The sequence below is a fragment of the Ranitomeya imitator genome, chromosome 10 (genome assembly GCF_032444005.1).
Source record: "Ranitomeya imitator isolate aRanImi1 chromosome 10, aRanImi1.pri, whole genome shotgun sequence".
Classification (NCBI taxonomy): domain Eukaryota; kingdom Metazoa; phylum Chordata; class Amphibia; order Anura; family Dendrobatidae; genus Ranitomeya; species Ranitomeya imitator.
The window spans coordinates 97,506,380-97,532,238 of NC_091291.1; the positions used below are offsets into that span (position 1 = coordinate 97,506,380).

Below are 25,859 nucleotides of genomic sequence, written 5' to 3' on the forward strand. Positions count from 1 at the left end.
CGAAGAGGAAAGGCTGGAAAAGTTTGGATATTTTTAGAACTGCGAGTGTCACTGTGGAGTGTGACACAGGCTGTAACTTAGTACAAGATAGGTAATGTACTTTCAAGAGGTATTTAAAAATGCAGCATATGAACATGGACTTGGGGGCAATTATTTGTGATCCATTCAACATTTTTCAGGACGCAAGAAAAAATTCAAGTATAGACAAACAATCCTCAAAGTTCATTTTTATCAATATAGAAATTTACAAATAAAAAGGAAAACGAAACGTCTTGAAACCACTCACTCCGCTCTAGTACATGTTTAAAGATATTTACAAACAGGACAGGTGCACCAAAAAAAAAAAAAAAATGTTCACAGAAAATCAGAATGGATTTTCCAAAATTAGTCAGTGTTGGTCCACCAGGAAATGCTACCATGTGGATAATCAGAATGTCAATCTCCAGAGAGGACTGTGAGTCTTGGCACAGGGTCGGTCATGAAACATAAAAGCGCTTGGCTTCTTTCCCTGGGCTGTGAGGACTATGGCGTTTCCTCTTTGTGCGGCAATGAATGGACTTAAATAAGAGTTTTATATACAAAAATACAAAATTTATATACAAAGAAGAAAAAAAAAGTCATGTCTCGGAGTTTGATGTGTTTTCTCCTGAGTCACAGAGACTGAGCAGGCACGGAAATTGTTGCGTCGTTGATTGTTCTGTCGCTTTGGTGGCGTCTTCTTCCCCATGGTCTTCATCCTTGTCTTTGAGATTATTTGCGGTGATGCCCTTCACACACATGATGCATCCCTGTCGGCATCAAAAACACAGACATTAGAGATTCTCACAATATTGCACTGTGGTGAGGACTGTACCCAAGCTATACATTTTTTATATTAAACTCTATAAAAGGCCAGTTTGTATTGTTCTCCTATAGGGCTATTGCACATGACCATAATTTCGGTTTGAGCGCAATCTGACATAACACCGGATTGTACTCAGTCAAAACTGTAAAATCCATAAAGATATCTCTGGAGAGGGGACACATCACCCTCACATTGAACATATGAGTAATTATAAACTGGGGAAGTGAGAAATAGCTGACAATTCAACCTCCATTGAAGTAGGACCTCCTGCCGTGAACAGGTAATTACAACGGGGGATCTTCTGAGAGCCAGTCACCGAGTCTAGGATTCGTATACTCATAGGTGGATTATTAAAATTCCAGAGGCAAGAGCTTCCTATGCTCAAAAGGAATCTCAGACTCTATGGAGCCAGTTGTCAGTGATGAATATTGGGGTTTGCATCAATCCGATATTTATGGGAGATATATTTTTGGCGTCATGGCGAAGTGACGAACATGACATTCTTTAACATCAAGGTAAGGATGGAGTAACTTAATATTGGTCAGATGGACAATGCCATCCATGCCATGTTTCATCTATAGAAAGATAAAATCGTGATAGGAAACATGACATCTCCCACCTAGGACCTCCAGGGGTGAACATATCCTGAATGTTGGGGATCTCATAATCTTCCAAAGACCTAACAAATCCCATAACCAGCCCCCCATATGTGCTCACCAAGGGGAGGTACGTGGGAGTAACCTTGATCTAATAAAAGACAGCATTTGGGTTTTTGTCATTTTTGGAAGAGTCAGTGCTCTGTGGTTGTGTCCATTGCTCTAAGGAGTGCTTTCCTCCGCGAAGCTCCGAGCCATTTCCGGGACACTGGTTTAGCACTTGTTCTTTGGGTATCCCTTTTACACCATGCGATTGCATATACTGTACTGTTTTGTTTCCAATTTGTAAGGCCTCTTTCACACTTCCGTCATTGGCTGTGCGTCAGAGTGCAGTGAAATGACGCGTCAACGGACGTTGTGAAAATAGAGGCAAACGTGTGTGACGCATCATGAGAGAGAGCGAGAAAAAGATTTTTTCTTCCCCCGGGTTGGAATATGCTTCCAGGCATCCTCAGATGTAAAAACTGCATCCGTCACTGGATTCCTGCGTTTCACAGTGTGCGCAGGATCCAGTGTCCATAGGCTTCCATTCTGTAGAATGACGTATGCCGCAGGAGGCGTCGTGGAACTTTTTTCCACTGCAGACAAAAAACGTTTCATGGAACGTTTTTTGCAAAAGATGGCTCGTCAAATTCCGCAGGATCCAGTGCACGACGGACGAAACATGTGACCATCTGTCGCTAATACAAGTCTATGAGAAAATGCAGGATCCTCCAATTTTTTTTTGCAGGATCCTGTTTTCTCAAAAAACGACATATCTCGACGGGACTATAAAGACGGAAGTGTGAAAGAGGCCTAACATCTTTGAATATATTTTTTTGTTTTTATCACTAGGTTATGCAAGTCAATGAGTCCATGGAAACCATCGGACTGCACTCCAATGACAGAGTGTAGTCCGATTTTCAAGGATTAACATAACTGATAAGATAGATAATTATTTTTTTCATCTTTTCTCATCCGAGAGAATTGGATCACACGATCATCAGAGTTTGATCAGAGTGTGATTTCCATAATCGGCCCGATTCTCTCTGATGAGAGAATAAATGCTGGTGTGACCACAGCCATAAGATGAGTATTTAAGGAATAAGAACTGGAATTGTAACCCGTACTTGAGTGTCTATCTCCTGGGGGATTGTCCGGTTTCGAATCCACGAATGCACCTCTGCCAGCTCCTCCTTTTGCGCTTCCGTGAACCAGGGCTGCTTGTTTCGCATGGCAGTCAGTTTCTCCAGGTCTTGTTTCAACAAAGTCTCCATATCCCTGTAGAAAGGAAGAAGGAGAGCCCAGAAATGATATATTAAAGAAGGGTGCATCTCAGCATCAGGAAGCAAGTGAAGAGCACCTGGCACTTTAAACAGACGAGGCGGACTTTCGTAAATATATCATGCATGATCATTTAAGGTTTGGGTACAGCTGCCCTTAAATACACACATTCAGATTATAAAATGAAGAAATCTATCGCATTCTCCTTATCCCTAAAATTGTAATATCAAGAAGGAAAAGTCGTGACTTTATGGAATTCACAGGATCCACAGAAAAGTTAATAATAAGCAAATGATCTGTGGAATTATTGAAATCGTAGACTTTTCATTCTTGGCGCAACAATTTCAACGTTGATGAGCTTATAATGAAATTTGGTAAAATCTGCCAAATTACTTTCCCAATTTGTGAGCAATACAATAATTTCAATTTCCTACAACTATAGCCTCTTTAAAAAGGGAATCCATCAGTAAGATCAACTCCTGAAACCGTATATATGGCCATTTGAAATGTAAATCCATTGTCACCTTTACATCTTCTATCTGTTGCTGCATTCCTGAGAAATTAACATTTACTTTTAATGGGGTGGGCTGATACAATTTTTTTTTTTTTTTTACACTTTATTTTATATTCTACTTTGAGAACTTGAACTCACTATAGTCTGGTTGCCTAAACTATATACTGCAATCTCAAAGTAATGTAGTATATGGTAATTATCATGGCCGCCTATTAAGGACAGCCACAAGCTCCAATTGCAGGCAGGGGTGCCTTCATCAGACCTCTAGCAGCAATAGCAATCCATTGGCACCCTGCAATCCTGTGGGGGGGGGACGATGGATCCATGTCAAGGCTCCGCCCCATATTTGGGCGCTTTAAATGCTGCGGTCAGAGACTAACAGGAATTTAACTGGTTAACAGCGGCAGGTGGAAGCAACTCCACATGCTGCTGTTGCTGATGATGGGTTTGAGCACACGCTGCGGATTACTCTGCGGATTTTTCCAGACTGATTTTGGTAAATCTGCAGGTAAACCGCACTGCGGATTTCCTGCGGAATTACCGCGATTTTTTGGCAGATTTTGTGTGGATTCCACCTGCGGTTTTACACCTGGAGAATTCCTATTATGGAGCAGGTGTAAAACCGCTGCGGAATCCGCACAAAGAATTGACATGCCGAGGAATAAACAATGCTACATTTCCACACGTTTTTTTCTCCGTAGCATGTGCACTGCGGATTTTGTTTTCCATAGGTTTACATGGTACTGTAAACTCATGGAAAACTGCGGCTAATCCGCAGCACGTGCACATAGCCTAAGCATGTACATGATGAAGGACTAGCTTGTAAAGATAAATTGGGCTAGCTGACAAATTTCTTTTATATAACCCCACTTTATCATGAAGCTTAAAGTTGTATAAAAGAAAAACGAAAAAACACATAATCGATGCACCCACATTCTTATGTTAAAACTTTTCAATGACCTACACTGCATTTCCATGAGACTGGTTTTGATCTATCCCTAACATTAATTCTCAATAAACCGTGCGGTCACTGCTGGGGGGCAGCATTAGGATAGGGTGCATAGTAAGTAAAATAAGCAGCACAATACTGGTTCCAGCCATGCCCATTCTTACCTTGCGGGGACCTGATAAGTCATCATAATAGACGTAGGTGTACGCTCGATCATAGTCCATATGGAGTCTCCGGCAGCCCTGGGAAAAGAGTCTGCTTGCACAACCTCCTGACGTTTATGTCCCTTCTTGGAAGTATCGGAGGACTTGCTAGCGAAATACTTGCTACTGTTACTACTCCCTTTAAGGTGTAATAGAGAAAAAAATAATGCAAAAAATTATAAGTCTGGGGGTACTGTTATAATGAAGGCCGCCATTCTCATGTATACAGGTAACACAGCTCACCATTATCCAGGTCTAGACCGTCAGATGACTACTATAATGCTCAGAGTGCAAACAATCTGCAGAACACTTACGTAAATCAGTACAAATGACTGCCATTGTGTCCACTCTGATCATCTGAAAGCAAAAAAAAAAAAAGGGGGCTTGAAGTGGGGATTGTGGGTCCCTGCGCAGAGTCTGGACATGACCGAATAAATAAATGTACGGTAGATTTATCTGTCCGTCATCTCTGCACGGCCTCCGCTGTCCCCCTTTCAAGCTCCGTTTTCAGTCTGAGCTCCCTGGTCTGCGCTCGCCACAATGGACAGGCACAAAAAAAGGGGCTCTACACGAAGAGCTCATTTCCCTTAAGGTCATGTATGTGGTGATGGGCTAACATTTATGAGTACAGAGGTAATCAGAGATGCTCGCTCAGTGGGCGCAGTGTGCATGGGATTTCCAGGATCACAAAAAAATAGAGAGGACATGCAAGTGCAGATCCTGCAGCCTCTAATGTTTATATATAAATATATAGAAAGTAGTGAGTAAAATCTCTCCCTCAGCCACATACATTGCAGGGGAGAACCTTAGTGGAAAACCCCTTTAATATGTCCTGTTTACAATAATGTAAAGTGTAGCTACGCTGTTAATACAATGTCACATTTATATATAATGCGGAGGAACTTCACAAATTATTTGCTTAACTTTGATTGTGCTGCACCGTGTATGGCAGATCTATCCAGAGCTGCATTCAGAGTTCTGCTGTTTGCCCTCCACTGCATGGGTTAGGAGCATAGCCATTAAGGTGTTTATCCCCCTCCTTACCCCATTACTATACTTACTCCAGAGCACTGTACATGTGCAGGGGGCTTACATGCATATAACAGATATAAGCAGGAACTAACAGCGGCAGACTGGTACAGAGCGGACCCTGCCCTCACAAGCGTACAATCTACAGGGTGGTGAGGGAGGAACTGCACCAGCTCCGTTGGTGGCAAGGTGAGAGCAGGGTAACTGCAGGCGTTTCTGAAGAGAGGAGTGTTCAGATTGCAGCTGGAGACTTCAATCATGGAGATTGAGTTCCAGAGTGTTGGGGATGCTCGGAGTGCTGGTTCACACTGTCCAACCAAACAATGCCACCCTCCATCTCTAAAGTGCCAAAAACTTCTTTTTTTTTTTTTTTGCATTAACAAGTACGTAACATCCCCCACTAAGCTCTTAATAACTGCCCTGAAGCATTGCGCTCCAGCATGTGCACGCAGACAGAGTGGGGTACCGGATAATAGACCGTCTGAGCTGCTGCAGGCTCTTCCTCCTAAGCTCATCGCTTCAGAGCAGCCTTTCGGATTGATCAGTGAAGGTCTCACAACCCCGACCCCCACCAATCTGTGAAATGTGTAAGGCAACGTTCACACTAGCGTTTCCCGTTGTGCGTCGTGTTTGCGTCGGGCGACGCACGCGTCATGCGCCCCCATGTTTAACATGGGGGACGCATGCGTTTTTGTTTGTTGCGTTGTGCGACGCATGCGTCTTTTTTGCCGCAAGCGTCGGACCAAGAAAACGCAACAAGTTGCATTTTTCTTGCGTCCGATTTTCGGCAAAAAACGACGCATGCGTCGCAAAACGCAGCGTTTTTGCGTGCGTTGCGTCGCCAACGCAGCGGCACACAACGCTAGTGTGAACGTAGCCTAACAGAGGAATCAATATTTCACAGCTCCAAAAATGCGTCACGGCGCAGAGTGCTCGGCATAAAGGAAAAGACAGAAAGTAGCAAGCTGTGAGGCCGTGCTACAGATTTCTGAATGCAGCTCTGGATGTGACTAGACCAAAGGATCTTAACAATACGCTCAAAAGCGAGCCTACTCTTCAAACGTGTAGTTAAAACATAATTAGAGCGTTCGTGATTTTAATTTTTTTTTTTTTTAACTCTTTAGGTGGCTCCCAGGCAAACGTCACGTACAGCCGATTAGTTATATATCAAAAGATATATCCAAAGAAAGAGCACATAAAAAATGACAATATTCTCACAACTTTATAAAAATCAGGGACTACTTGACAAAGCAACTGCAACACCAAGCAGGTAATTGCTTCCCCTTCTCTTCCAAGATTTCTGGGTATCCCTTCTTTCCCTTTCAGCATGCATCTGGATATCAAATTATTTACCATTCTCTATATAGTAAGCTAACTAAGCTGTGCTAGGGAATGGCACGAATATGTATGTATTCTCTAGCCACTGGTGCCGGGGACCTGCAATCCGATGTCAGGAACTTGTGTATGTTCTTAAGCTCATAAGTTCTTGACATCGGACTGAAGTTCCCTAGCACAAATATTTAAAGACTATAGTGGTGCGTGTGATAGAGAAATACGATAGAGTAAGAGATTATATTGTAACTCCCTTTATTTCTTTTCCTTACATTGGATGATGCCCTATGAATGCAGATACATATTTTTTTTCTTTAGATTTCTATCAATACAGTTGTAATATTATTGTCATTTTTGGTTGTGCACGTTTATTGTGTTTTATGGTCTCCAACACTTGTGTAGTACCCTGGATTTTCTTATTAGAAGTGCCCCTTTATTGCTTTTCTATACATCCTAAAAAATAATAATAAAAAAAAAGAGACTGTTACAATGAAACCGCCAGCTACATTATATGGAGCGACCTACTGCGAAATTACCAACCTCCGCAACAAGTCACAATATCTACTCCCGCTCTGTACTTTACGCTACCACTGTCTGGATGTTATCCCTTTAAAGGTGAATACAAACCAAACAAATGACATAAATGTCAGGGTCACTCTGGGCAAGTGAAAGTGAAGGAAAGGACACATATGTTACCTGTAAAACACATTAGAAAAAATATCTTTAGTAAAGTAACCAAACAATGGTCAAAACTGGAAAGAAAAAGAAAAAGAAGAAAAAAAAGAAAATGGAAAAAAAAAAAAAAAAAAAAGCAACCTAAAATTTAAAAAGTTTCATACGAGAAGTTTAGGATTAGTGATCGAGAAGTTTAGGATTAGTGATTTCCACAACCGGTTAATTGGTGTTGAAAGACACAAAAGTAAGAGCCTTGACAAAGCAGTCACAGGTTACTTACCCATGGCTCTTGGCTATATGGTCAATGCAACTAAGGTGATCTGTCCAGCCCTGCCACCACCTAGAATGTATGCGCTTTATTCAGTTATGCACCGATACCAAACAATCTGGTATACAGTTCAAAGCAGAACAAGACATATTAATTGTGCTGTTAAGTCCATTGTTTGAGCATCGTCAGACTAGGATAATGGATACTTACAATAACACACTACTTATTCAGGTGACCAGCAAACTTTCAGTCACTTCATACCTATGCCACTTCCTGAGGTCCCATTTGAGGTAGAACTGTTTGACCCAGACCTCAACGAGCTGGAGTTAGCAGATCCGCTTCCTGAAGCGGCCGATCCAGTGCCGGACCGGGAGTCCTCCTGTAGTAAGAGGTCGAAGAGTTCACTAGAAGTCGAATGGCTGTCATTGTTCCCGCTGTCCTCCCCCGTGTCCACCTGAAAAAAGGGAACACAACGAGAATGCCCGTCAGACACAAATGATCATCATCTATGCCAGAAATCATGCATTGGAAACTTTGAATATTTTTACATTTATGTACAACTTCTAGAATACTGACCCCTATACACAAAAATATATATAGAAAGGTAGTAATAGAGTTCTATTCTTATATAAATCGGCAGTATTATAGTAGTTATATTCTGGTACATGGGAGCAGTATTATACTAGTTATATTCTGGTACATAGGGGCAGTATTATAGTAGTTATATTCTTGTACATAGGAGCAGTATTATAGTAGATATATTCTTGTACATAGGGACAGTATTATAGTAGTTATATTCTTGTACATAGGAACAGTATTATAGTAGTTATATTCTTGTACATAGGAGGCAGTATTATAGTAGTTATATTCTTGTACATAGGGAGCAGTATTACAGTATAGCATAGCAAAAAAAAAAAATCTTGAAGTGGATGAAATAAATTATATATTCATAGTATTTGATCCCTTGGCTCCCCCTGTTGTATGCATGGCTCACCCGGTCCTGCTTGGCTCGGCTCTCCCTGTCTCATCATTGTATGCATGGTTCACATAATCCCCTCCCACTTACCCTTCTCGCGCCGTCGCTGCATCTCTGTCCCTGCTTCTTCGTTGTCCTGGCGCCGGCAGCTCTCCTCTCCTGTGCTGAGGAGTCATGTGGTACCGCTCATTAAGATAATGAATATGCGCTCCACGCCTATGGGAGTGGAGACTCGTCCATATTCATTACCTTAATGAGCGGTACCACGTGACCGCTCAGCACAGGAGAGGAGAGCTGCTGGCGCCAGGACAGAGATGCACGTACGGAGATGCAGTGATGGAGGGTGAGTATGATTTCTTCTGTTAGCCGGCGGCTGCAGCTGTCACTGTGCCACAGCCGGTGGCTCCTGCCACTGCTCCCCCTCCCCCGCCAGCATTCTGGACAACTGACTCGTGTTTAAGCCGAGGGGGGTGTTTTCAGCACAGAAAAATGTACGGAAAATCTCGGCTTATACACGAATATATACAGTAATTTATAAATTGTGATTTTCTGGATTTTATTTTTCATAAATATTCAGTAATTTATAAATTGTGATTTTCTGGATTTTATATTTCATATTCTCTCTCTCAATGTTAAAATTTACCTACTCTTAAAATTATAGACTGTTCGGGTCTTTGTCAGTGGGCAAACTTACAAAATCAGCAAGGGATCAAATACTTATTTCCCCCACAGTATATTACTCATCCACTTCCAGAGTGCTGGATTTTTTTTTCCTTTTGCTATGTGGTCAGTGATGCCACACTGGATCCATGCACCTGTGCCTCAGTTGAGCGGGCCATGTTCCTTCCTTTTCTATGCAGTATTATAATAGTTATATTTGTGTCCCTTATGAGCAGTATTATAGTAGTTATTTTCGGGTTCCTTACAGGCAGTATTATAGTTTTTCTATTCATGTTCCTTACGAGCAGTATTATAGTTGTAATAACTATTATAATACTGCCTCATGTACAAAAATGTAACTACTATAATATTGACCCAATGTACAAGACTATAACAACTATAATACTGCTCCATACATGGATAAGAACACGGTACGAGCTAGAATATATTCAATCCAATCTTTGCTGTACATAATGTTATGTCGTGGTTACCCCAAACTAAGAACACAACTCACACATTTAATGTCCGCTTGGTCTTCTGTTGTTGTTCCTTCGGGAAGCTCCGCTGGTTTTGGTAACTCCTCTTGGAGAAGGACGAGCTGTAATGGCGAACTGCTTCTAGAGTTACTAAAAAGATGCGGATCATCACTCTGAACATCCTGCTGCTCATCTGCGGACATGGGAGATGACGGTCGAGATGCTGGGTCCATAAAGTCTGTTGGAATTTGTGATGGCACAGTTTGGGGAGCAACTGGCATTCCAGTGTATGGATAAGAAGGTGGACATGGGTATTGAGCAGGTAAGAAAGGCTGAGGTATCTGCTGGTTGATAGGCGGGTACAGATTATAATTGGGGAGGATCACAGCCATTAATGGGCCCATGTAAGGTGGGGGGAACGCTGGGAATGGCTGCATATTGTAGATGTTCGACTGTGGGATGGGCTCAGGAGCTACGGTTGAATTGGTACAGTCTCCTGCCATCGTGGTGCCCATGTGTGGGACCTGGAACCCTGGCATGGGATAAGCTGGTTGAATTGGAATCATCATTGGAGCTGGGAAGGTCATGTTTGAAGGACTTGGGTTTGAGACTTCAGACGGTGGCCAAGACTGTGGCAAAGGTCCTTGCCTTCTCGGTCGTGGTGGTAGATTGGGGTGAGATCCGTTACTGTCCGATGATTCCATAGGTTTTTGCCTCTTGTGCTTGCTCTGTTTTTTACCTTTTTTCCAAGCAGCCGGAGGAGTGCGCTGAGGTAAATGTTCTCCTGAGAATACAAAGCCAATAAAATCCCGAAAGTTATGGAAACTCGAATGGTAATGTAACTAAGACCATCCTGCACCATGCCATACAGTTATGGCGCTGGGATGGAGTAGGCTCAGGAGCTGCGCCCATGCCATCAGTGTTGGTTGGGATCAGTTAACGCCAACCCTTGCCATTTAGTCATTCAAAGCCTAGAAAACCACCTCTTATCTGGTATCGCCTCATCACAACCCTGACTATAAAATGAGCATGTTACTGATCCTGCAAGGTGAAAGGCAGAAAAAAAAAAACGGAGAAGTCGTCAGTATCACAAAATGGTACCAACATAAAACTACAAGTAGTCCAACACGAAAGTCATACTGCTCTACAGAAAAACCTTGGGGTCATTTTTTTTTTTTTTTTTTTACAATTAAATACGGTACATGCATTTTGGGCTAAAATGAGTCAACTGATTGGAGAGTTTCTAACCCTTTTGTCTGTCTTTCTGAGTGGTTTACTGGAACCCACGATATTTAGCAAAAAAATGGTTCTTTTTGGCAAGACACCACAACCAAAACATCTCCTAGCTTAAGCGGTCTTCACATAAACTAAAAAGTTTGACCCCGTGGAAAGTCAAAGTGATAACTATGCTGGGCATTATCAGGATACAAGACAACAGACAGTCAGCCATGACGGCTACCTTGTAAACCTTGCTCATGGGAGCAGGCTTTGCTCCGGCTGTCCTGCTGTAGGTAACTACTGTATGGAGACTGCATGATCCTCTGCCGGAATCTGTGCACATAGTTCTGCTCCTCTTTTTGGGTATGGGCAGACAGGATCTCCTTGGTTAATCCGACCTGCTTAAACTCCTCTGGGGCTACACTGGAGCCCGCAGCTTGAGAAGATTTCATATCTATCTGTTCACTACCAGCTGTAGCGTCTTCTATGGCTGTCACCTCTGGAGAGAAAAGGAAGTAACAGGGTTATTTGTCCGAATTACACAGCCATAAAACACAGCACAACACATCAAAAATAAAGGTAAACAGTGGCAATAATCAAACTAAACAAAAAAAAACAAAAAAAAAGCTGAAAAAATACAACAAATCTCAAGAATGATCAGCAGCTTGCCTTGTAAGTGTATGAACTACACGAGCCAATATGAGTTATGGCTGCAGACATGGGGCTGGGTGAAGCTTTCTAATAAACCCCCTGCCTCCTGTGCACAAGGTTATATGGGATCATGGCATAAAGGGAAACTGTCAGCAAGAAAATGCCGTCCAATCTGCAGGCATCACGTTCTACAGCAGGAGGAGGCAAGGAGATCAATATATAGTTTTGTGAAAAAGGATTCAGTATTACCTGTTTCATTCATTTAATCCTGTGCTTTTCCTTAGATTCGGGGTCCAGTGGGCGGTCCTATCAGTGACTGACAGCTCCCTCTGCATGCACTATTCTACAAAGAAAGCTGTCAGTCATTGATCGGACCGCCCACTGGACCCCGAATCCCAGGACGATCAGAGGATTAAATGAATGAAACACAGGTTGTACTGAATCCTTTATCACAAAACTAGCTATTGATCAGTTCCACTCCCTCTGCTCTACAGCATGATGGCTGCGATTGGACTGCATTTTCCTGCTGACAGGACGGCAAGGAATTAAAAGTAAAAAAAACAAAAAAACCCACAGTGCACTTATTAGAACGCTTCACACCATTTCCATAGTCCTCGTTTTTGTGCTAGTAGGGAACTCGGAGGTTTCCTATGACCGGCCATTTAAAAAAAAACAAAAAAAAAAAACGGCATTTTAGAAAAATAAAGGAGTGGAGACATCCATATCAGACCCCCTCATCACTCCATACATTTATCCAAATCAGAAAAAAAAAAAACTGAGAAAAAAAAAATATATGTATTTGTTTCAAAATGACTAAAAAGTTTTCACCAATTTTTGGCTTTTGCGCTTTTCACAAATAGAAAAAAAATATATATAATTTCCATCGGATTACCCATTTTGATCTTCCTTGAAATCTTTTATTTTTTCTTACATTGTTATAAATATGCAGCGCAGCGAAATAGTAATTGGTGGAGAACGGTCCATTATGGACATTGGATGATTCTATTAACCCCTCAGACTGCAGTTTAGCAGATCTGAATTGGAAAAAAAAAAATAAAAGTTTAAAACCAGGAGTTAAGCAGCACATAGACGTCAGATGTCCAACAGTCTAATGTCTATGGGGCTGCCAGATCTTATGCCAAAAAAAAAAAAAAAAAAAAGATCTGTGGTGTTAAATCGTTCCCGGCGACAATGAGTCTACAATACCCAACTGCTGCTGCTCTCATCTGCATAACTTAGTTTTTATTTTTAAAGGGTTAGCTTGGCTACAGCCAGCTATGTTTTGTGCCGTAATCCAAGAAGGCTTTAGCTGGAGGCTTCCCTTATATTTTGAGTCTTATGGAGCAAGTAAGTGTGGCTTGTTCCTCGAGCACAATCCTGCAAACTAAGAGTCAAATGCATTAAGCATAAGTCAAACATTATGATCTGCAGACAAAGAAAGAACTTGTGAAGTTCTCCTCTGGAATGTAACCCACCTGACTCGGGCCGAGGAACATGTACAATGGTACTGCTGTAGCTACACTGGCTGGTGACTGAAACCACACTCATTGCCTTGATGGACAGGGTAAGGTCGGTCAGTGGAGCTCCCACCACAGCGGCTGTTGTCTGAGCATCGGCGGTGACCATCGATTCTGCTGATAACTGACTCGTGGACATTGGTGCTGGAACATCTTGCAACGATACAAGAAAGTCGAGGACACTTGAAATTTTTCTTTTTTTTTTTTTCACTTAAAATATCCAGATTTCTTTCCTAATTTGTGCAAACTTATTAAAGGATCCTCAGCCAGTACAGTAACATTCCCGCAGACTGCAAAGCTTCAAGGTGGCAAGGTATCGGAAATGTTAGATTACTGGAAGTCGACCCAGTGCATCAGAATTTGAGAGGAGCGGTTACTTTTAAAAGGGCTATTCCCAAAATGATAAGTTATCCCCTATCCCAGAATATACTGATCGCTGTAGGTCTGGCAGATAGATTCCATAGCACGGTTCTTGTGATCATGGGGGAACCTGAGATCTGCAGAGCCCAACCTTGAATGGAGTGGAAATGCTCATGGTCAACCCCGGCTGCATTCAATGTCTATGGGACTGCTGGGCAAAGCAAGCCCCGATCTCAGAATTACAGCGGTGGACTGGGAGGAGGCCCAGCGGTTGGATCAACAGCTATCAGTACGTTATGGATCCCGTAAGGATAGAGGAGGACTTAACATTTCGGGAATAAACCTTCAGTGTCATTAAATGATGCATCGGAGACGTATCCATTCTGTCAGGAAGCCCTCCCAATCATTAAGCTTCATGGTGGCACCAGTAATCCATGACTCAGTAGCGTTACCACCACTAATCAGTGACTTAAAAATTTCCCTAAACCAAAAAAAAAAATAAAAACCACCTTACCTGAAGGTTAGGCCACGTTCACACGTTCAGTATTTGGTCAGTATTTTTCATAAGTATTTGTAAGCCAAAACCAGGAGTGGGTGATAAATCCAGAAGTGGGGACGTGCTTCTAATATACCGTACTTTTCTTCTGATTGATCCACTCCTGGTTCTGCCTTACAAATACGGATGTATAATCCTGACCCAATACTGAATGTGTGAACGTGGCCTTACAGTGAGTCACCATGAAGCTGCAGGTTTTTTTCAGAGATAGAAGGGTCCTTTCTGAAGATCTCAGAAGTTCCTCTCTACAAAGAAAGAACTCTGCTAGGAAAGAGGTTTCTCGGAGAGCGCCACACGGCTAGAGGCCCTTGCAGCACTCGGGATCCTCGGCCATTTTTTTTTTTCTTAGCCACACGGCACTATGCGAGTTTAACTTTTCCATAGTTTCTTCACAAATTTGCACACAATCTCCCTCTTGCTCAGCAGTGGAATTCTCTTGACCCGAGAGACTCGACATGGACATTTACGAAAGCATAAAGCTTGGCGAGAAGTCTAAAGCCTTATTAATGGATCTGTCCTTTTACTGCCGTGAAAACCCGTCAAGATGTGTGTGTGGAAGAACAATGCGGAGGCAAAAAGGAACAATCTCAGGACATTATTTTGCTTGAACAGTGTTAACAGACCATGCACATTAAAACGCCTATACCACCAATCAGGGAGGAAAAAAATACATAGACAACCCCCTCTCGGGAATACTGTATGCTGCCACCAAGGGATACTGAGTCCACCACACCTGGATACAATTATTCATTATTTTTTTGACTTTTTATAGAACTGAAGTTCACAGCATCTAATTGGCCTCTTATATAAAATACGGTGGGAGTATCGGCACACACAAATAAACAAGAAAAATATGGAGTCTATGTAAATACAAAACTTTTAAAGGTTCTGATACCATAGCAAATATACAAAAAAAACAAATCAGGATGCCTACTACAACCCTCAGAATAATAAGCACAAACACCTGATGGTGGTTATGGTATATTTATGCCTCTAATCGACTAAACATTTTTCACATTATGAAATTAAAGCAAAACTTACATATTAGGACATGTGAAACAAAATTATCACATTAGGGTTGCACAATCATCTCAATAGAAATCTTCACTTGGAAAAAAACAAAAAAAAAAACAAAAAAAAAAAAAAACACACTGGTCTGCTTTTATTCTTTCCAAAACAATATTGAGATATAACTCTACCAACTATTCGCCTTAAAAAAAAAAAAAAACAACAAGCAACAAACATAAAAAAGGAAGAATCGGATAGTATTAGTACAAAGCAGATCTACTTCATAAGGCATGTCTTTATAAAAGGACAGTATGATTACGCAGGTCATCACAGCCACAATATATACATACATTTGTGTGTTTTTTGTAATAACTTTTCATGAAGTTAAAAGATATATAAATAAAGTAAGTGTTCCCATTGATTAAATTTGCTCATATCCTCACACAGAAATTGTTTTTACCTTTCAAATTCTGTAGATCATTCTGTCCAGGGACACCCTGCTTGTCGTCCTCCGAGGAGGAGGTGGTATTGGTGCAGGACTCACATTTCCTCTTTAAAGATGGGATGTTGTAGCTCTCCAGATACCTGAGAAGAGGCAAAAATGGAGAATTACAAAATTATACTGATCCTGAGTTACATCCTGTATTATACTCCAGAGCTGCCCTCACTATTCTGCTGGTGCAGTCACTGTGCACATACATTACTGATCCTGTACTGATCCTGAGTTACATCCTGCATTATACTCCAGAGCTGCACTCACTATTCTGCTGGTGCAGTCACTGTGTACATACATTACATTACTGATCCTGTACTGATCCTGAGTTACATCCTGCATTATACTCCAGAGCTGCACTCACTATTCTGCTGGTGCAGTCACTGTGTACATACATTACATTACTGATCCTGTACTGATCCTGAGTTACATCCTGCATTATACTCCAGAGCTGCACTCACTATTCTGCTGGTGCAGTCACTGTGTACATACATTACATTACTGATCCTGTACTGATCCTGAGTTACATCCTGCATTATACTCCAGAGCTGCACTCACTATTCTGCTGGTGCAGTCACTGTGCACATACATTACATTACTGATCCTGTACTGATCCTGAGTTACATCCTGCATTATACTCCAGAGCTGCACTCACTATTCTGCTGGTGCAGTCACTGTGTACATACATTACATTACTGATCCTGTACTGATCCTGAGTTACATCCTGCATTATACTCCAGAGCTGCACTCACTATTCTGCTGGTGCAGTCACTGTGTACATACATTACATTACTGATCCTGTACTGATCCTGAGTTACATCCTGCATTATACTCCAGAGCTGCACTCACTATTCTGCTGGTGCAGTCACTGTGTACATACATTACATTACTGATCCTGTACTGATCCTGAGTTACATCCTGCATTATACTCCAGAGCTGCACTCACTATTCTGCTGGTGCAGTCACTGTGCACATACATTACATTACTGATCCTGTACTGATCCTGAGTTACATCCTGCATTATACTCCAGAGCTGCACTCACTATTCTGCTGGTGCAGTCACTGTGTACATACATTACATTACTGATCCTGTACTGATCCTGAGTTACATCCTGTATTATACCCCAGAGCTGCACTCACTATTCTGCTGGTGCAGCCACTGTGTACATACATTACATTACTGATCCTGTACTGATCCTGAGTTACATCCTGTATTATACTCCAGAGCTGCATTCACTATTCTGCTGGTGCAGTTACTGTGTACATACATTACTGATCCTGAGTTACATCCTGTATTATACTCCAGAGCTGCACTCACTATTCTGCTGGTGCAGTCACTGTGTACATACATTACATTACTGATCCTGAGTTACATCCTGCATTATACTCCAGAGCTGCACTCACTATTCTGCTGGTGCAGTCACTGTGTACATACATTACTGATCCTGTACTGATCCTGAGTTACATCCTGTATTATATCCCAGAGCTGCACTCACTATTCTGCTGGTGCAGTCACTGTGTACATACATTACATTACTGATCCTGTACTGATCCTGAGTTACATCCTGCATTATACTCCAGAGCTGCACTCACTATTCTGCTGGTGCAGTCACTGTGTACATACATTACATTACTGATCCTGTACTGATCCTGAGTTACATCCTGTATTATACTCCAGAGCTGCACTCACTATTCTGCTGGTGCAGTCACTGTGTACATACATTACTGATCCTGTACTGATCCTGAGCTACATCCTGTATTATACCCCAGAGCTGCACTCACTATTCTGCTGGTGCAGTCACTGTGTACATACATTACTGATCCTGTACTGATCCTGAGTTACATCCTGTGTTATACTCCAGAGCTGCATTCACTATTCTGCTGGTGCAGTCACTGTGTACATACATTACTGATCCTGAGTTACATCCTGTATTATACCCCAGAGCTGCACTCACTATTCTGCTGGTGCAGTCACTGTGTACATACATTACATTACTGATCCTGTACTGATCCTGAGTTACATCCTGTATTATACCCCAGAGCTGCACTCACTATTCTGCTGGTGCAGTCACTGTGTACATACATTACATTACTGATCCTGTACTGATCCTGAGTTACATCCTGTATTATACCCCAGAGTTGCACTCACTATTCTGCTGGTGCAGTCACTGTGTACATACATTACATTACTGATCCTGTACTGATCCTGAGTTACATCCTGTATTATACCCCAGAGTTGCACTCACTATTCTGCTGGTGCAGTCACTGTGTACATACATTACATTACTGATCCTGTACTGATCCTGAGTTACATCCTGTATTATACTCCAGAGCTGCACTCACTATTCTGCTGGTGCAGTCACTGTGTACATACATTACATTACTGATCCTGAGTTACATCCTGTATTATACTCCAGAGCTGCACTCACTATTCTGCTGGTGTAGTCACTGTGTACATACAATACTGATCCTATACTTATCTTCAATTGCATGTTGCATTATACTGCAGAGCTGCACTCACTATTCTACAAAATTCCTGCTAGAAATAAATCAGCAGACTTTCAGCCACACTCCCTGCTAACACCTTAGCTGTCTTATTGCTCAGATTATTTTGATTTACATATAGAAACATTAGCAGTAGAGAAAACGTGAGTTGTGGCGCATCATTTTTCTGACACATCAGAGACAGGCTATTTAACTATGTTTGTCCAGGAGGCAATGGAATCACTAGAATGGGGGCCAAGTGTGTGATCCTGCTGGCCTCCTGTAGGAGCAGCCATCAGCCAGTGATTGTATGTTCTCTGTCTGCGCTTTGGCTTTAGATGTCAATAGAGCAGAAAACAAAAAGTACATCAGTAAAAAAGTTATATAAAAATCTTATCAATCCCAAATGCTGAGAATTGACCCTAGAAAACACACACAATCGTGCCTTACCTAATAATACTGTCCACACAATTGATCTGCTGGTAGGAGGGGATTTGCTGGCCTTTTCTGGAGGCATCGCATGATGATGCCGCTTGTCCCTCCACCATCACATTCTCCTGAAGAGGCCTGAAGAAAGCGGTGTGGTTCGGTTTGGCTGTTAAAAGAAGAAATGATCAGTTTTCACCTAATTTCCCTTATCAACAAATGACAGATTATTTTTATTTTACTACTTCACCACTAGGTGGCGCAATTACACTTCGTATGGAATAATAATATTAATAATAATAATAATAATAATAATAATAGTCATAACGTGGCTACAAGACACTTGTGTGGCACATGCCTACTCAACCATAGGTCCTACATGTGTCCACTAATCAGTTTGGGACACTCCGAGACCACACCCCAAGAAGATGTGGGGTACAATCACCTTTCACACGCTCCTTGTTCAGCACCTCTCGTCTGTTGGGCGGACGTTTACTTCTGGTATCTATGTATGCCTCCTGCCCCATGTTCTTGATACGGTTAATGTCTGTGCACACCTTCTTTAACGTCATCTGTAACAACGAGGGTGGGGTGGGGGAAAACAAGTCACGTAAACCGATGGAGAATGGATTCAAATAACGTATTGGTTTGTCTTGCTTATAAAGTGCCATTAATTTCTATACGGTTTCGCAGACATCAAGTAGTATACAAATTATTTATACACAGCATTTAATATAGTGTGGAAAAAACCCAAAAGTACTAATTATATATTTAGCAAATGTGTCCACAGCCACGTCACAACTGTCCCCGAAAATATGCAAAATAATGTCTCAGATTAATCGCTCTGCATGGATAGATTAACGGGTTTGATACACAGTGGACCATCATTTAGGAAAAAAAAAAAAAAAAAAAAACAATGTACACCAGAACCAAATTTACAAATCAAGCATCAAATGTGAAGTAACAAGAAAAAGAAGGCAGTACGCCGAAACGTACGTCGGGGTCACAGGTAACAACTTTCGTGTGTACACATCTGTTTCCCCATGATCTGTACACTATGAAGGTCTTATGTCTGCTGCTCTTTTTCACTTCTAAATCCTATATGCAGTTTGTTTCATGAACACAACACTGGCAGGTCATGGCTACATCATCTATAGGTGGGATCACTGGATGGTCTCCCGTCTGTTGCCTGTACTGACTTCCTTCTGTGGGAGTGTGGCGCCACCTGGTGGTTTACCACCATTTTACAGATTTTAAATCAGTGTATTATTTATTTTCCAGTTCAATAAATTAAATTTGATACTTGATTTGTAAATTTGGTTCTGGTGTACATTGTTTCTCTAGGATTGTTACTAAATACATATGTTTATTTATTTACTTGTTTTCTATTCTCATGCACGCGTTGTTACAACACGAGGACATTGGAAGGTACTGACGGCACGGTCACAAAATATAGTATATTTTTATATCGCCATATGAGTCGTAACAAGACTACAAAACACCGAGAAAAGAAAACACCCGCAGAATGGCATTGGAAATTGATGTTCCTTACCGGTTCTTTGTGCATCTCGTCCACACAATTGCCATTGGAATCACTGGACGAGGCCATGCTTATGTAATGCTCGTAGGAGCCGTTGCTTCCCAGACTCCCGTAGCCGCTGGAGCCATTGTTGTGAACAGGCTGCATGGAAACGATTGAAGATGTAAAATCCGGCCAAATTATGCATAAAAGGACACAACATCTTATGATAATTGCTGCACGATCAATCTAAATCTGCGAGAAAAAGCAAAATGTTTATCTGTGCCGCCATCTTACAGACCACAGCACGTGCTATACCGTATATACGACAGAGTAACCAAATACTAATGTGCCCTGCATTGTAGAATGACACTATGGGGCATATGAGAAGTCACTGGGCCCCCACATGGAGCCTCCGCAGGCCCCCCATATGTAGGATTCTGGTAACCTGGCTTCCTTTACTCGACTCCTCTCCTAGTTTTCCTCTTGGAAATAAAACTTACTAGTTGGGATCTGTCCCTCCACGGTCTACCACTATCCAATCTGTGACATTGGAATAATAATACTCATTTTTCACTTCACATTCATGCATTTCCCGGAGGAACATTGCAATATAGTTTTTAAAAAAATTGATACCTATAATAATCCTAGTAGAGCAATAATTCAGAAAATGCTCATGTCAGCCCTATAAAATGGCTGATAACAGAGAAGACTGCATAAAAAAAGCAGCCACTGGCTGGAGAGTAGTAAGAAGCTTAGAAGAAGTCTGTTTAAAGTCTTATGCGAGAAGTCTACAGAAGTGCAGCATTTATATCTCCGGGGTGGATCGTTGGATTGTGTAACCATGAAACATAAGAGTCATTTGCTTTTCTTTTGAAGATCAAAGTCCTTATCGATCGATGTGAATGGTGAAGTGAGTAAAGGGGAGGATAATTATAGGGGAAGAAGCATTATTAATGCTGACATGGCGTCATTGCTATACCAGAAAGTGGCGTCTTACATAAGAATTTACTTAAAGGAATCAGTGCGGAGGGCTCACCATTAGGGAAAGGAGTCTACTGGGGTTTCTCTCCAGTCCTGTATGCCTACCAGACGGCCATATAAATCGCAATGCTCAGACTGGCCGCAGCTCTGCCGGTCCTGGCGAGAAAGCCGCATAGAAATAGGAAGAGGTCACGCTCGGACTGGGAGAGCCGCCGGCCAGTCGGAGCATTATGGTCCAATTTGGCAAGCTGTATGAAATAAATAAAAAAATAAAACAAGAATGTTTCCAGTCATTGACAGCAAGGAACATCCTGGGAAACTATGAGGAACGGATTCAGAAAAGTACTTGAGAAAGTTATAAAAGTTATAAAGTTTCATTCTTGCCAAATAAAATGTTTTATTTTTTTATTTTTCAGTAACTCCAAGCCGCAATCACTCTCAAGACTGGAGCGAGGGAGAGAAAGTTCATAATAAAAAAAATCTTCTTTTAAAAAAAATAAATAATTGGATCATTTTATTTCCAAGCTTTTGAACCATTTAGCAAAATATGGCGTGCTCTCGTCAGCACTTGCGTGGCTCAACACATGTCCCATTGTATGCAAAAAGAGAAAACAAGCTGTAGAGAAAAGAACTGGAGACAAAGCCAAAGCCGAGCGGCCCTTCTGATAGGCAGCAGATACAGATCCATGTGATGGCACTGAGTCACCGCGCACGCTGCTCGCAGATTGGTCAGGGATGTGTCCTATGTAATACCACCAGATATTAGCGGCGGGCAGTGATGCAATACACCATTCTTCCCTGCAGAGGCAAATTACCTTTCACAATGACCGTGGAGGAAAGCAACAATGGAGGAAAGCAACAATGGAGGACCTTTCAGAGACTGCCTGGAAACAATCACACTGGCCTAAATACACCCTTAAAAAAAAAACAATTCTCGTCTCATGTTCTTGTTTACATAATCACTTTGTTCCGAGACACCATAAATACTTGGCGGACTAAAAACTATGTTCTGCAAAACTTCTTAGACCAGTGTAACGCTGGACCATAACCTCAGAGAAGGAATGAGGACCGAGAGGGGCGATCGGACAGCACGGCAAAGGAGACCCGCAGGAATAACACTGGTGGCCCTTCAGAGGAAGCCCCCCAACTTCCAAAAAGGCATCAGATGGCTGAGCAACCCTGTCGACGTTTATCTAATATGAGCAGGGGGCCTTTAGTTTTCAGAGAAGAACATACTACACCGCCTAAACCTTTAATGGTTCAATGAAACCGACTGTACCTGCAGTAGTACTTTATAGATCTGTCCTTGCAATTCCTTAATCTCCTTGTCAACGTTGTTAATTTCTGTGCTTCGGGCAGCAAAGACATCTTCATTAAGGGGACCCCTATAAAAGAAAAAAAAACAAACATTCATTACTGTCTGACCAAATGATATAACTATGAGACTGCCAATTAGTAGAGTCCCATTCCACTGGCCACAACACTGCATGGGAGCGGGAGTAGCGGCATCCGTGGCTCTTCTGATTAACCACTTGGCCGCGACGTAACATAACCGTAATCAAAAGAGAAGCAGTGGATGCCGTCAGGTAAGAGGTGATACTCCTGCTCCCGTGCAGAGGCCATAGACCACTGTTGTGGCCGATGGTATGGGACGCAAGAATCGATTTGGGCCAACTCTACTTATGAGCAATTGCATTAGGGATTCCTTCACCCTTTCCATAGTTGGGCTGATCGCCAGAGGTCAAGCAGCTATAGGAAAGTAGTAACACATGGTGCCGGCTGCAGCGATTGCTGCACAGAGTAATACAGTCACCCCGAGATCTTCATAGTGAGAGCTGTCTCTCATCAGCCCCTCTAATGATACTTACGTTCTGACTTTGTGCCGACCAATGATGAACGCCACTTTTCTGCTCCAAGGGTTTACGAAGCTCGACCAGCTGGTGTCCAGGGTGATGTAGTCACCATTTTGAGTGCAAAACCTAATTGGGGAATGCTCGAATGGAGGCTGCCCGGCATACTTTAGGACTGATGAAAAGAGAAGGAGAGAAAGGAGATGTTTTTCTATCACATATCATTGCTTACACCAATGATCAGACGATGGGTAATACATAGCTAAATTCTAGTACAGCTGGAAAGCCTCAGGTTGATGTGGGATGGCATGATGATACATAGGTGTGTGGTTTTTCATTAGTCAGCAGGGAAGTCTCCTTTATAGAAAATTATCACAGTGCACAGTAGAAAAAATTAAATCGGATTTCCTTATGATGACATCCAGTCCGTCATTCACCTGACCCAGAGGTCAAGCAGTGGTTTACAGGGACATTTTCATGGCCAGTCCCAGTACTCTGGAGGGGCAGAGATTTACTGCTCTTAGGCTATGTTCACACGTTGCTGTAGTTTTTTTTTTTTTCCTGCAGGCAAAACCTTCTCTCTTGGTAATAAAGATGCTTACAAAAAGCAGGTTTTGCTGCGTTTTTATGGTCTCTTGTGCATGTTAATAAACTTGAGGCCAGCAAAAAAAAAAAAATCATGAGGCAACTTTATTAGGTTTTTGCACCAAAAACGCCGCAAAACCGGATACCTGCTCCTTTTCTCTTTATTTTTGCACTTACCCATTGCTTCCTATAAGTGAAAAAACGCTGAAAGAAATGACATGCTGCAGTTTGCAAAAATGCAGCAGTTTTCCAAAACAGTCAGGAAAAAAATAAATATATGCACATGAGACTTCTGAAATTTTAGACTTTGCTGGTACTGTAAACCGCAACTTTAAATTTGCATTAACAAATGCCGCAAAAATGCAACTTGTGAACATAGCCTTACTGTGCTTTTCCTTCAGATATTAGGGAACATTTTCGAAACCGTAATCATTCACATACATCAGGATGCTACAAGCTAGATAGTGGAAAGAGTGGGATATTACATCGAGACGTTTAGCCAAATCTCATTTCCAAAAACTGCAACCCTCTCCCATTTATTAGGAATTATAACCAACTTACTTTTCCTGTGCATGGCCAGCATCAAAGGACGATCTTCAGGGTGCAAGTATGTCAACACCGAGGTTCCTACCAGGTCCTGCGGCAAGTAACCCAATAATGGTACGGCTCTAAAAGAGAGAAGACGGCAGGTAATGGCAAACTGCAAAAACAGAGCCTCCTGACTGTATCTGGGTCACAAGGGGCTAATAAATTCTGGGTGCCCCAGGTGACAATGCTCACAATGAAGAAACCTGCATGTACGCAACAGCTGTGGTGACCTCAGAGACGGTCATTACATGACTCAGATCTGCGCTGTAAGGCCATTGCTGTACACAGAACAAAAGGAGAAAAACACAACAACTCACCGGTCGTCTACCTCCAGAAACATGCAGCCGGGCGTGTGTGTGGTGGTAAATATCCGCTTATCCAGGGGGATTCTGGGGGCTGCAAGAAGAACATACATCAGCCTTATAAGCAGCGTTTCTGAAGACATAATAAATCTGTGATTATCCTGATGGCGGTCTCTAATAGGTGAATGCATATTGATGGCCTGTCTGATTGGTGAGGGCCAGTGACCGCACCCAGGGATCCCACTGTGGATGGGGGAGGGGGGGGGGGGGGGGGGGGTCCACGCAGCCACATTTCCACTGGTAACCCAACATGTCATACAAGTATGGCGGATGTGCACGCAACACGTGTGGAGCTGAGCCCCCTCCATATTGGCAGGCTGCATTAAACCTAGCTGCGACTGCATCGGTTAACCATCTAGATGCCAATGTCAAATGATGAGAGTGGCATTTAGGAGGTTGGAAACAAGGGTAGGTATCCTCTTTGATGCTCATCAGCCGTGTCACAATGCAAATTGTAGGGTGTCAATGGCATGGTCATGGTAGCCAGGGGCTTGCTTAAGACCCCAGTGTCTGCCATGTATGTATAATCATACTGATACTTTTACAAGCGCAACCAAGTGAGATTTCAGGGTCATATCCCTCAATAAAAGCAATATTAGATAATATAATAGGTAGGGCCTCACTGACAGAAGCTTTGTCTCCACTTACCCTCATATCCTGAGTGAATCTTTTCCACCAAAGCGAGGCAGCAAGGCTCTGGCTCGACATCAGGAGAACTGCGGACCCTGACACCATAGGGTGTCATTCGGTAGGGATTGTATCGGACTTCGTGATCCTGGTCCTTGCCATTTCTGAAAGAAATTAAATTACAATCCTTGATTATGTTAATGCAACATGAATAAATTAAGTTAGAGAAAACCCTCCCGGCTGCCCACACGTGGACCCATGGGCGGCCCAAATCTGGCAACAAGCTCTGCAAGCAGCACATTTCAGTTTTTAGCCTCTAAAAAGTTATTAAAATAGTTTCCATTCACTGATGGCAATTGGAGATATTGAAGATGTTAAGGAATTAAAATGCAAAGAGACAAAAAGATAAAGCAAGAGTTAGGCTGTGTGCACACGTTCAGGATTTTTCGTGGTTTTTAACATTAGATCTTTTTACTATTGATGCTGCATAGGCAGCATCAATAGTAAAAAGTTGGTCTCACTTGTCAAACACTATGTTTGATAAGTGTGACCAACCTGTCAATCAGTTTCCCAAGTGATGCTACAGATTGCTGGGAAAACGCATGCCAATTCCGCATGGGTTTTACCCGTGGCACAGTTGTGGAATTGCTGCGGAAATTTCCACGGAAATTCCGGACGTGTGCACATAGCCTAAAGTGGAGCAGAAATGACGAGGGAGGAAAACTGCAGTCAGGCTAGAGAGATTTCTGTAATCATGGACACACAGTAGTACGTCTTTAGACAAAG

The 25,859-nt window shown here is 42.2% G+C and overlaps 1 protein-coding gene across 6 annotated transcripts in view; it reads right to left on the reverse strand.

Moving 5' to 3' along the window:
- Positions 1-210: 210 nt before the first annotated feature.
- PER3 (period circadian regulator 3) overlaps positions 211-25,859 on the reverse strand; it is a 41,405-nt gene continuing 15,756 nt past the window's right edge. For 2 of the 6 annotated variants that reach the window (XM_069742392.1, XM_069742394.1), the window contains exons 7-22: positions 25,095-25,237; positions 24,402-24,480; positions 24,058-24,164; positions 22,930-23,086; positions 22,341-22,446; positions 20,111-20,239; positions 19,004-19,130; positions 18,583-18,727; positions 15,616-15,740; positions 13,190-13,384; positions 11,305-11,562; positions 9,884-10,629; positions 7,995-8,187; positions 4,391-4,568; positions 2,610-2,760; positions 211-788 (exon numbers count right to left, since the gene is read on the reverse strand). In XM_069742392.1, coding sequence (XP_069598493.1) covers positions 618-788; positions 2,610-2,760; positions 4,391-4,568; positions 7,995-8,187; positions 9,884-10,629; positions 11,305-11,562; positions 13,190-13,384; positions 15,616-15,740; positions 18,583-18,727; positions 19,004-19,130; positions 20,111-20,239; positions 22,341-22,446; positions 22,930-23,086; positions 24,058-24,164; positions 24,402-24,480; positions 25,095-25,237 — 3,010 coding nt within the window. In that variant the 3' untranslated portion in view covers positions 211-617. The other 4 variants (XR_011315544.1, XR_011315545.1, XM_069742396.1 and 1 more) reach the window with 4 other exon arrangements.